Source organism: Pagrus major, chromosome 24 (assembly GCF_040436345.1).
Source record: "Pagrus major chromosome 24, Pma_NU_1.0".
NCBI lineage: Eukaryota > Metazoa > Chordata > Actinopteri > Spariformes > Sparidae > Pagrus > Pagrus major.
Genome location: NC_133238.1, coordinates 10709140 through 10721500, shown reverse-complemented (window position 1 = coordinate 10721500; position 12361 = coordinate 10709140). Strand labels below are relative to the sequence as shown.

Sequence of the window (12361 nt, the reverse complement as noted above, 5' to 3'; positions counted from 1 at the left end):
ATATGTAGTTAATATTTACAATATAAATCAGGTAATATTTATTGTTTCCATAACTGAATAAACAAGCTGTTCAGAGGAAAATAAGGCCCCCAGAACACTGTTTGAATCTAGAAAGGGGGCAGGGTCCTCTGACATCTGGTCATCTTTACTTTCCTTAACAGATGAATCAAAAATGTTGACCAATAATTCAAAGACACTCCACTGGTTTCGTATTTGAAAAGACTAATAGGGAGTATAAAAAACATGTTTGTCCTAGTAGAGGACTGTTAAAGCGGTTCCACTGTTTCCCCTGTATACTCTCAGGTGCACAGTGCACATGCTGAGAAAACCTCATGCAAGTTAACTAAAACATGAACACACAAATGCCAGATGATTTTCAGTGGCTAGGGGGAACACAGTGTTCCACAGCAGGCGTAGGAAGTAATAGTAGGCTTTGTTTGAAGTGACCGACACATTTCTCATTGTTGACAGCCAGCCCCAGTCCCAGAGCACGCTAGTCAAGGATTAATATGTGCGGATTAATATCCAAAAGAGATTAGCGGCTGAAATAAAGAGCTGGCTTTGAAAGTATCTGGACTTAGACAGAAAAACGCTTTTTGTTTAATTATAGACTGGATAGATTAAACTAAGAAACAAGGATAGGTAAGTCATGGTAATTACCATGACCTGGATGACTGAGAACCTTCATCAACAAGGATACATAAGATACCATGGACAGATGAACAGATGAGGGTTCTTGTTTCTTGTATCCTTTGCTTTGCTAAAGGGGATGCTGCTTTGCATCAGCACCAAGGTATCGTGGGAATGTGATGTGAATTATTCACAAGGCCAGTGGAAAGTGTGGAGTACATTATTCAGAGCTAGGAGCTGCTACCAGCTTGGGACACAATGGAATATCCATGTCAGTCCTTTCTCACCACCATTTCTTCCCCTAGCAGCAGTCTACAAGTGTGAAGGAATGTGTGGATGAGTGTGGGTGCATGGATTTCAACAGGCTGAAAGCTAAGGGGATGTGTTTTCAGAAAGTCCATATTCCTCTCACTTTAAGCAGGATAAACATTAAAAATTTAAGCTAAAGCTTTATTAATATTCACTTGTGATATTTTGCGTGACAGTAGGAGTTATTTAAATTCGGATTTCGCTCAATGTATCTACTTGCACCTGATTTTATGGCTGGCAGTGTGCCTGTTGGAGGGTTAAAAAGGTGCAATACGTAAAAATTGTCCTCCTTGAATTCATACTCCCAACAAACAGGGGTAGCATATCACCAGATTACCTGCTAACTATATTCTATTTATACCATCAGGAATATAACTACAGCTAGCTAGTTTTCTCAGTCATCTTACAGCTAGCCAGACTAGCAGGGGGGTGTTAGTGTTTACACCACCAGCACAGGAGCTTTGGACTGCTGGGAGAGAGAGGTTTTCAGGCCTGGGGTTCGCTGGTTAGCATGAACTTTCAGCTCACAGAAGCCTTTTATTTATTTTATTAAAAAGTTTTGGAAATGACACATTCAATGTTTCGGGAAGCAACAATAGTTTGTTTGGAATAAATGCAAAATATGAAAGAATGTCAACAAAATGCCACCCAAATGCAGCGAGCAGACTATCTTGTTGCTCTCTCAAGTACACTGCGATGTATCGTATGTATTGCGCCCACCTTCTTCCTCCGACGCCTGGCCAGGTTCTGCTTGCCAGCCAGCGAGCGGATGGCGCTGACCCACGGCTCAGCCATGCGTTTGATCCTCAGCATCATCCAGCGGAACTCCTCGCGTTGTGACATCACACGGTAAAGCTCCTCAAAGCTGGTTCGGAACTCCGCCTGCACGCCATGCAACAGTGACGCAGTCAGTCAGTGTGACCCCGAACAGTAAATGTATACATGCTGCTAAAGAACAGTATGTTCCTACATCTGTGCATCAGATAATGTTAGGCCATTTATTTCAAAGCTGTGAGACACTGTCACATCATTTTCACTTTATTATCCTGTTGCTTGCTCTATTATCATAAATAACTCTGCTTGTATCCTCCTTTCTGCTGCTGCTATGATGTATTCCCATCCGGATCTTTAAAAATGTATCTAATCATCTCATTTTAATTTGTAATATTGACGTCTGCACTTCCTAAATGGCTAAAGGGCTGTTTTCTTGGATAAAGACCCCACTAGAGGAGTTGTTGTAATGAAACCAAAAGGCCTGTCCAAGTCAACAGTTCATGCTTCATAATAAAACTGCCTAAATCCTCGATCTTACCACCTTAGATTGGCAGATGGATTAAATGGATAGAGAAAGGAAAGCAGGAATGGCTTACAGATACGTGAACGGATGAATGAATGTTCAGCATTAAATATGTCGCACCATTTGTCAACCTATGTGTGTCCCATTTTTCTCTCTATAATCACTGAAGTGATTCCGTTGAGGTGATAATAACCATCATAAACTGTCAGAGGCATCTGCAGAGGAAATTATACGCTGAGGGCACACAAAAATGTGTCTTTGTACCGACAACGAATGTTTGAGATGTCTCCTGAGAGCGAGACATCAAAGCCACCTTAGCATAAATCTGTAGAGTAAAAACTAGTGAATTCAGAAGGGTTTTGTATTTATGGTGACAGAAACAACAAATACTGAAGCATTCGGAACGTCTCGAAGTTACGAGCCAGCGTGAGCTCAAGCTGTATGGCCTGAAAGGAGTGAATACATCAGTAACAGTTTTCAATAGGAGGCTTTATGGAGGAGAGGAGAGGAGAGGAGAGGAGAGGAGAGGAGAGGAGAGGAGAGGAGAGGAGAGGAGAGGAGAGGAGAGGAGAGGAGAGGAGAGGAGAGGAGAGGAGAGGAGAGGAGATTCTTATTTTATAGAGAGCCAAATGAAAAAGGTTTTTATGAGTAACATTGGGATACTTCAATGGACATTAGGTCCAAATGTTTATTCAATGAGATGTGATGGAAAACAAATTAAGCTGTAAAACATCCAACTGTGTGTTGTACCAAACCCATCCTGTGTTGTAACACTGGTGACTAACTGGAAGTCAAAATACAGAAATGAAACTGAGGTTAAAGCTGGATTGGTTGGGTCACGCTATGAGAGCAGCAAAGACTATTTAAGGTGAAAATATGAGAAGTTTTGATTTGTTCATTTCAGATATTGAAAGGGAGGCAGTGAATGGGACAGAGCCAGTGAGAACAAGACAGAGCGAGCGAAGGAGAAACCACAGTGCCATTACCAGCTTCTAAGGTGGCTGAAACAAGGCTGTTGCAGGGCATTAGCATCCCTCATCACGACAGGAAATCACTTCCACAGACTGAACCTATTAAAATCTGGGCCTGAATTAAAATCTCCAAAGCCTGTCAAATGGCATCTCCCCACCAGCGAGGGCTCAGCGCTGTTGATGCATCCAGAGAGGGGGATGAAGAGTGCTTAATATTGATTCACCCGCAGCAGAGGGAAGGGGGTGTGTTTTCGAGGACTGTGCGCGAGCCTATCGGCCTGGAGATGCGCTCTAAAGTGGGATTTGAGTGAGCTGCCGCATTGGCAGGGATAGAAGATCATTATTCCAGATTTGTCCCAAGGTCCCGTCACTCCGGCTTTGGTCTGCGAGAAGTGCTCGCCTCTTTTTTATGCCGTCGAGGCACGTTGACAGTGTGGATCAGCCTCAGCCTGCTCGCTCGTTTGCTCTTTTAAAATATCATATACACTGCAGGGGAAATTACCACTCACACTTTACTGCCATTTGAGGATATTTTAAACAATTAAATATTAAAAACTATACTCATATTAGCACGAGTGTTGCTTGAAATTAAATATCCCATTACATGTCATTTTCGGCTGTGGTGTCTGCACATTAAACAGGATGATGGAGTGGGACTTAACGTCGAGAGGGACTCAAGTTTAAAAATTTATGCTAATGGCAAACTTGCTGTCACAAAGTCTGGAGTTGTCACACACACACATACAAGCGTCTCTTGAATTGAAATTAATACATTCAAGCCACTTGGACGGCAACTGTGACACTTGAAATGTAATCTGACACCTTTTGAAATAAAGCTTCGTTGTCAATAGGAGTTTTGCTGCTAAGCATTGATTTTGGACATTACAGTAGGTACAGTTTCACAAAAGCAGCAACTGCAAGTATCAGAACAAACCTGTTTATGTAACAGCAGCGTGTGAAAACAACATTTGCTGTTTGAAAGAGCAGCCAAAGACTCCATTGTGTTTTGTAGTTTACAGTTAACAGGAGCCGTTTGCTGTATTTCTCACCTGTCCCCTCCTGTCTATTTCTTCATTCAGGGTCTTTGTCCTCCAGGGCAGACGGGGACACCAGTTCTCCACCTAAACAACAGAAGAAAAAGCCAACCTATTTAGTTTACTCGAGGCAAAACTGAAAACACAACACAAACATTCACACAGGACTAACTCTGCTAATGCACGTTTAGTAACCAGCCTTCTTAGAGTCATGAGAGGATATTTAGTAAGCCTGCTGCAAATTACTGCCAGAGGTGCAAATATTTGCTGAGCTGCGGTTTATATGAAGTGCTGCTAAATAAGATCTGACTTCAGGATGTTTTGGTGTGTGTAATTGTTTTCTGCTGCTGAATTCGGAAAAAGAGTTGAAGAGGAAACACCTATGGAACTGCAAGAAGGCAGCAATATGTGAGGAAATATTAGCTATATAGCCCAAAGATTGAATGATGTGAAAAATCAAAGCCTTGATTAATTCTGGAAACAGGAAAGCATTGTACAGGCTGCAGCAGTCAGATCTTACTGGACTGGACCTGCTGCCATCCATTAAAAGTCAAGACAAAAACACAACTATTAAGCAGGAGGCCGCTGAGGGAAAAGAGGTTCCTGTTGTTGTGAAATGAGAGCTATTTAGTCACTTAGGCATTTTTCTGTTTCTGGATACCAGCAGTATGCCGGTTTCATCTCTGTCACCAGTCGCTCTGCTATGACATGGATTCTTCAATACCATCATTGCCATCATAACTGTTTTAGCAAAATAAAAGACAAAATGCAATTAAATGGCTTAACTTGTACATATAGAACTGGAGTTACATCTAGCAACTTCTGTTGCCTTGCTCATGGCACCTTGGTAACGTAAACAAAGCACCCTAATTTCTATGTTGTTGTCTGCAGGAACAAACACAATAGTCTTCATCTACTCCCACCATCTCAGGAAGTAAAGACCCAGTGGATTAAATTTATTTTTTAAAGGAAATGTCAACACAACAGCAGGTAAATAATAGGTAAATAAATACGTAAATGCTTCGTCAGCGTGGCTCAGTGCCAGTATGACCATTATAAACACCCACACAAGACAAAAGGTGGAAGACATCCAATCCCAGGTTGCTCATTTGTTTAATACCACTCATTCCTGACATCTTACTTAATCCATGTAAATTGCGTGTCCCTCTCTTCCTCAACTTCTGCCTAAACCTCACCCTTCCTGCAGTTTGACCACAGAGAGCGTCAAGGAGAAGTGTGTGTTTCGCCTATCTCAGCAACAAGAGACTAAAAGAAAAGCTACCACAGACAAGGTGCGTGTGTTTATTCTCCTTCACACTCACGCCATGCTAGTTGAGCCCTGACCTTCTACAGCTGACATCCATCATGATATGCTGCCCCCTCCAGTTTGCCCCTCTGCAAGGTTAATGCAGTGGTCGACAAGTATGAATTATACATGGAAAAACGTGCGTATTTGAGCGCCTGTGCATGTGTGTCTGCGCTCTTAACAGACAAGTCCGATCGCAGCTGTTACTAAATGGAAATGCATGCTTATTGCCATGGCAACTGTGAGATCACATGACCGGGAGTGGAGGCAGAGAACTGTTAGATAGAAAATGCATTTGTCTCGAGTCTTTACAGTAAATGTGTTTGTGTTTGTTTCCTGAGCACTAGATAGACAAGTTTCTCTCCTCCTAATGGATTTTTCTGTTGTCCATCTCAATTCTATTTTCATACAGCACCGGCCAGGCTTTCTGAGCTTCTTCTTAGTTCACCTCAAAGCTTTCAGCTCGAATACAATATTCATAACAGGCTACTGACCTCTCCAGAGCTTAAGCCATGACAGAAATTTAACTTTTAACAAAAACAACAAGAAGCTCTCCAACTGAATATTCTCACTTAAATCAGTACTTGATGGAACAACTTATTAACATTTTTTCCCGCAAGAAGAGAGGAACACGCTAACGAATCAAACTCGAGCAGCAGAGTAATCAAGGCTATGATCTATGGAGGATCTTTGAAATGATAAATCACAGTGGGAAGCAGAGCTGTTTTTACACATCTGAGAATATGAGTGTTTAAAGAGTCTCATGAGCATGTGTTTTGTATTCACATGGTGATGGATAATGTGTGATGTCAGATCGTTATCAGATTTTTTTTTTCATTTAGATTCAGGGAAGAATGAAAGCCGTTACAGAGAAGCTTAAAGGACAATATTAAAACCTTTCCCCCCAACGTGATCCATTTCCATAAGATTCATTTCATCGTTACAAATGAATTCTGGCCATGTTGGAAGAGAAAAATCATGCAAAATTGAGACTCTCAAAACGTCCCTTGAAGGAACACAAGCTTCTATATGTTAGTGCTTGTCAATAATGCACCACTCCTCCCTGCTGGTCTGGCTGTTTTCCCCTCTTTGCAGAGGATGTGTGGAGACTAAGACAGGGAAGCAAAGTCATTCCATGTCTTCCCTCGGAGGCTGTAAACTCATCTCTTCAAGAAGCACCTCACACCCCCTCCCTTCCCACTGAATCATCTCCTCTTCTCCCACACCGTCCTCCTCAACACACTCTAATTTGCTCTCATTAAAAATGAAATCCCCTCTACCTCTCTTATTATCTTATTTTTAGCGCTCTGTTCTTATGTGATCATTCTCAGGTTACAGCAGCATTGTCAAGGCGCTCTGCCTCTGAACCATCCATTTTTCTGGGTTGTCTGTGCCAGTAACTTGCAGAAATCCCAGCATCCTCTGATTTTGTACGCATTGTACTGTTACCACCATAACGGGGTAAATTATTAAAATGTTAAATGGAAATGTTTCCAAATGCAAATGTTCCACTGATAGGTTGAGACATTTCAGAATGACGTTAAAGGTACAATATGTATGAATTTTAGTTTATAACATTCAAAAATTAACAATCATCATAAACAGACCGTAAAGAAACTTTTTTGACGTTATCTCAAAGATGTCTATGTACTGTGTGACAAACACCTGCTGCTTTTTATTCAGACCTTGGAAAATCTTTACACATGGAATTATCTACAAAACACTCTCAAGATCGACACTCTCACTACCCCCGGATATTTCAAGATGATGATCTCAAAACACTTCCGCTCACTTCATGTTTTCATGCGCTCTTCAATTGTTTTCACTGAGAATTTTTGAAATGTTTTGTTGTATCTCGGCATCATTACAAATGTAAGAAACCTCAATGATTTTCGAGGCTTACGTAAAGGTTTGAACTGAATTGAATTATTAATGTAATGTTGAAAACTTTAATACACAAGTGTTACTATTAAACATATGTATGCAGTCTTTGTAAGAAGTGCTTATTGATGCTGTGATGGCTCAGAATATTGGGACAATGAGGGAAAATGCAGACACTGGTTGATTTCCTATGAGTATTTTCTGGGGACATACTGTACACATGTAAATTAGACGCTCATTAACTTCAATGAACACACACTCGGGGCTCACCTCACTGAGGTAGATGAAGAAGGAGCAGGTGGATCCATCCACGCCGTAGTTGCCGTAGCACGAATCAGAGCGCCACATCTCTTTCATCCACTGAGGGAAAAAAAAGAGGAAAAGGCAAGATTAAATCCACTTCTCACCCAAATCACCCCCTCAGCTCACCCAAACTTTAATATCAGTAAAATATACGAGCCCACTGTGAGTTTTATCAGTGACCATAAAGTAACTCTACTCAGGCAATCACATTGACAGCCAAACAACTGCCATTTGGAGCTTTTTTCATTCTAATAATGGAGCTCTTTCTGAGGATACAAAAAAAAGTCTGGTTGATTCCAGACACTGTGGTGTGTGAGCAGGTTGAGATGCAAGGAGAATACATAATGCACAGTTGTAAAATTTAAAGCACTAGCTACCTGTCTAGTTTTCACTATCCTCATGAAAATACTCTGTTTTAGTGCCTCAGATTTTAGAGAAGCAGGATTATAAATCATTAGCTTCATTCTCGAGAATCAAATGGAAAATCTGGGCTTTAAAAATAAAAGAGATAATTTCCCTTTCATCAAACACATGTGCAAGTCATCCAGTGAAGCTGCTCAGCGGCCAACAGGAAGAGAGGGAGTTTGTTCTGGAGTAGCACTCAAGTGTGACTGTGTGGGAATATATCAATGTGAAAATGGCCTTCTTGACTGAGAAGGAAGAACATGCATCCTCAATAAATTTACTCAAAAACATCAAAAAGGATAGAAGAAGACGGTGCATTTGGACATGGACCCTGAAAGGAAAAGTGTCCCTCTATGTTTTCTCTTCCAATTTGATCCCTAACATGACAGATTTCCGTGACACTGCCATGAATGACATGCTGGGAGACATGCAAAGTGGAAGCGCTGCTGAGCTAAGATGTGGACTGACAGCTATCCTGCTTAGTTCATAGACTCGAGTACATCATGCATGCTGACTTACAGTAACCTAAGGGAGCAGCACCCAGGGGAATGTGAAATGTCGAGTTTTTCAAACTGTTCACAGAAGGGAGACCTGGCAGATGGGCTTGGATCGGAGTCGCTTGGATGGCTAAGGCATGAAGATTGTCCTTTATTTGTTTAAACGACAAGCGAAGAGCTCTTTAAACTGGGAAATGGATTCGTCAGATGTTACAAACTGTGTACACATAGTTAAACTGCTGTGGAAAACCAGTTAACTGAATTATAAGGCCTTTCTGAAACCGGCTCATGTACAGTTTTGTGTGTGTGCTGGTGTGTGAGGAGAGTGAGCTTTGGCATCGGCTGGCGCCCAGTTGGAAATGCTGACAGTATCAGTGGAGGATTGGGACTGGCTGAGCAGATGGTGTGTATGATAGGGCCCTATCAGCTCCAGGGAGACCCGCCGCACACAGAAAAACAGAAACATTGGACTGAAATTGTGCATACATCTGTGAGCGTGGGTGTGATTTGTGAGTGTGCACCTGTATCTGTTGTAGGCTCGCTAGGGCCCCATTGTCCCGACAAGTGAAATTAAATCCGCCTGACATTAGACTTTCCGCACATTAACTGCTTTTACAGGGCTGTTTGTACTTGTGCGGTGACTCAGGAGCTAAAAAGTGAGTGAATATGGGTCACATATCAGTCAGGTGACCAGAAAATTAACTGCAGTAATACATTGGATGAGTAAATGGGTAATAATTTGCTAATCAGATGAATTACATTTTCATTTCTTGAGGCGAGGGAGTAAATATGATAAATATTAAAGGTGCCATGTGGAGTTTTTGACCACTGTTAGCGCTATGGAACAATATTTTTGTCAGTTGGTTCCAGATTTGTTTGTTTCATGAACAAACACAGGGAGGCACGCTGTACATGCGCTTTAGGGCTCTACAAAAAGATTACTATTACACTGATCGACATGTAAAAACATAGCAGGCACAGAAGAAGAAGACAGCTAGCTAGCAATAATGAATGTATCGGATTTGAAAATGTTTAATGAGGATTGAAATCCATTTAAATCTCAAGGATACACACAATGTGTTTTGGTGAGTGATGAATGTAAACAAAAATGTGTTTGTTTATATGAAAACTCAACAGCGTACCTTTAAGTAGGACAGGCGTCCTAAAAATGAAAATTAGACCCTAATGAAATATTCATTAAAATTATTTACATAAATTGTAGATAAATAAATGAAACCACCATCACAAAAACAAGCTTATGTAACTTCTTTTTTACATTTTTAATACTTGTCTTATTGTTAAGTCTCCCTATTTTTTCAATATCTCTTCCTCCAAGTGGTCCAAAAGATCTCAATACCACTTTAATTGAACTTGTCAGCTTCTGAAATTTATTCCAAACACCTGCATTTCTGCTATATGATCAGAACTGGCATGCTACCCGATTGTTTCAGATCTACGCAGAATTCTGCCTTCCATTTTGATAAATATCAAACTGCAGCATTATTTACAAACCCACAGTCTGCACCACTTTCCTGAAAACTCCTGCATATCACATCAACACCATTTATTACCGCTCTGTGCAGAGGCTACACTCCTGATGCTCGAGTGATATGGTGGTAAAAAACACAATCCTAGTTTATACTTGTGCTGTTTTTGCTCTTCTCATCCCAGAAGATCATTTGTCAGTCAAACTGTGTGGGCGTCTAGGTACAATTTCTATTCAAGTAGTTTGCTGTAGCTGGTGCTCTTTTCTTGCTCAGGCTGCCTACCTAGTTCTTCTTTGACTTACTCCGAGCTGACCTCTTCGCGGATATGAAAGCAGTGTGAAAGGCAGACACGGAGTGAGATGGAGAGGCTGTCTTTATGTGTGTTTGCACAGTATGTGATTCACCTTGAGCTTGCCCTCGCAGTGAGGGAAACCTTCCAAAGGCGGCAGCTCGCACTTCTCCTGGGCTCCATTTAGGAGGTCTGGACAAAGACGGGGAGAGAGAGAGAGAGAAAATCAATAAGGTTAAGTCAGTCGGCTGCAAAATTCTTTAACTGTCTGTAGCTTTTACAGGATGTATGAGCCTCACACAGTAGTGAGGCAGATGCAACTTTAACATTTCAGGAACACACATTTCTACTCTGCAGTTCACAGAGTCTTACCCTTCAGAGGTTTAAAGAATCTTTGTGTGGATGTGGGGAGAGTCCAGTGACTGGCTTTCTAAATATTATGTGTGCATAACATCTCTGCACTTATGAGTGTTGAGGTTAGAGTTAGGGACCACTTCAAGCCAATGAGGCCATCAACCAGTAAAAAACTTCAAGCTGCTCTATGCGAGTGTGCTGAAGAATAATTCCCAACAGATGAAAATGCACTGGACCGAACTGCAGCCACTGCAGCTGTGTCACATATTTACTTCCAGCTTCCACCATTTTCCCAAGAAAAATTCCTTTATTCACTTTGTTGACTAATTCGCTGTTAAACTGACCAAGCTTTCCTGGGAAACACATTTATGTTATAACCCTTATAAAGTTTATGAAATCAAAGCAATAGCCATTCAATGTATAAGTGTCTACCAAATGGCCATTTTGTGAATTTTTTGGTCTTGTAAAGCTTAATGGGACAAGAAGGAACAGATACAATGAGCTTTCATATGAGGAGCTGACTTTATTGATCCAACACACAGTTTGGTCTGAACAGCTGTCTGATCGATTGGGATAAAGAAATCCAAATTTCACCTGCCATTTTCAGTATTAGTAGTATATCAGCTAAATAGCTTTCTTTAGAACTGAAAGGAACCTCCAAACATACAGAGTGGCTGCCTGCCAAAGTAGCTTGTACATAAGCAGCTTGTAGAAAAAAATTGCCATCCCCTGGCATAGATATAGGGTCATTTGGCTGTTCGATGGTGTCAATTTGCTGTCCAGCTCAATAGACAGATATAGCAGAAGATAGAGGACATGGTATTTTAAAGCTGTTTGTGTAAAGCAAAGGTGATAGCCTCTGCTTGATAACTCAGTATTTTCTTCTCATGACTGTGGTTTGAAAGCTGGAAGTTGCTCATGTGTTTCCTCTTGTGAAATAACAAAGAGACATACAAACGCATGAATAGGATACAACTGAGCAATGGAGAGAGGTTAATAAGGATGTGCCACAAAGTTACATTTATCTAATGGCTACTAAATATTGGTTTTATAACAAAGACAAAGAAAATCAGGCTGCACAGAATTCTGTTTAAAAAGTCACGAAGACAGATTTTCTAGCACGAGCACCTCCCCAGAGCCAAACTGAGGCTTCAAAACATCTTTAGATTTGTAGGTTTCATCACAGAGGCTACATTGTTGTTTTTAGCAATGCTAGCAGATTGGCTTAAGGTATAGCAATGTTTGTCAGTCTGTTGGTCCACCAATTCCATGTCAGTTCCTGACTGAAATATCTCACTAACTATTGGATGGTTTGCCAGTAAGTTTTATAATTATATTCATGATGAAGCACCATTGTGAGGTAGACATTTCTGGCTTTGAGTTGAGTGTATCTACTGTAAAGGTTGCTTTTACATTTTATTCATAAATTCATGTTCCCCTCAGGACACAATATCTGCATCATATTATGACTAACCTGTCAGTAAATAATTACTCAGCTGTACTTTGTGTTTAGTGCTAATCAGCAAATGTTTGCATGCTAACAAGCTAAACAAACTTTTGTGGTAACCATTACACCTGATAACCTCGGGCATGTTGCA

General features: G+C 41.0%; 1 protein-coding gene across 1 annotated transcript in view; it reads right to left on the bottom strand.

Moving 5' to 3' along the window:
• mgat5 (alpha-1,6-mannosylglycoprotein 6-beta-N-acetylglucosaminyltransferase) overlaps positions 1-12361 on the bottom strand; it is a 72025-nt gene that overhangs the window by 38256 nt on the left and 21408 nt on the right. The window contains exons 3-6 of the mRNA XM_073462576.1: positions 10525-10601; positions 7699-7788; positions 4257-4328; positions 1660-1821 (exon numbers count right to left, since the gene is read on the bottom strand). Of these exons, the coding sequence (XP_073318677.1) occupies positions 1660-1821; positions 4257-4328; positions 7699-7788; positions 10525-10601 (401 nt within the window). The remainder of the gene's footprint in view (positions 1-1659; positions 1822-4256; positions 4329-7698; positions 7789-10524; positions 10602-12361) is intronic.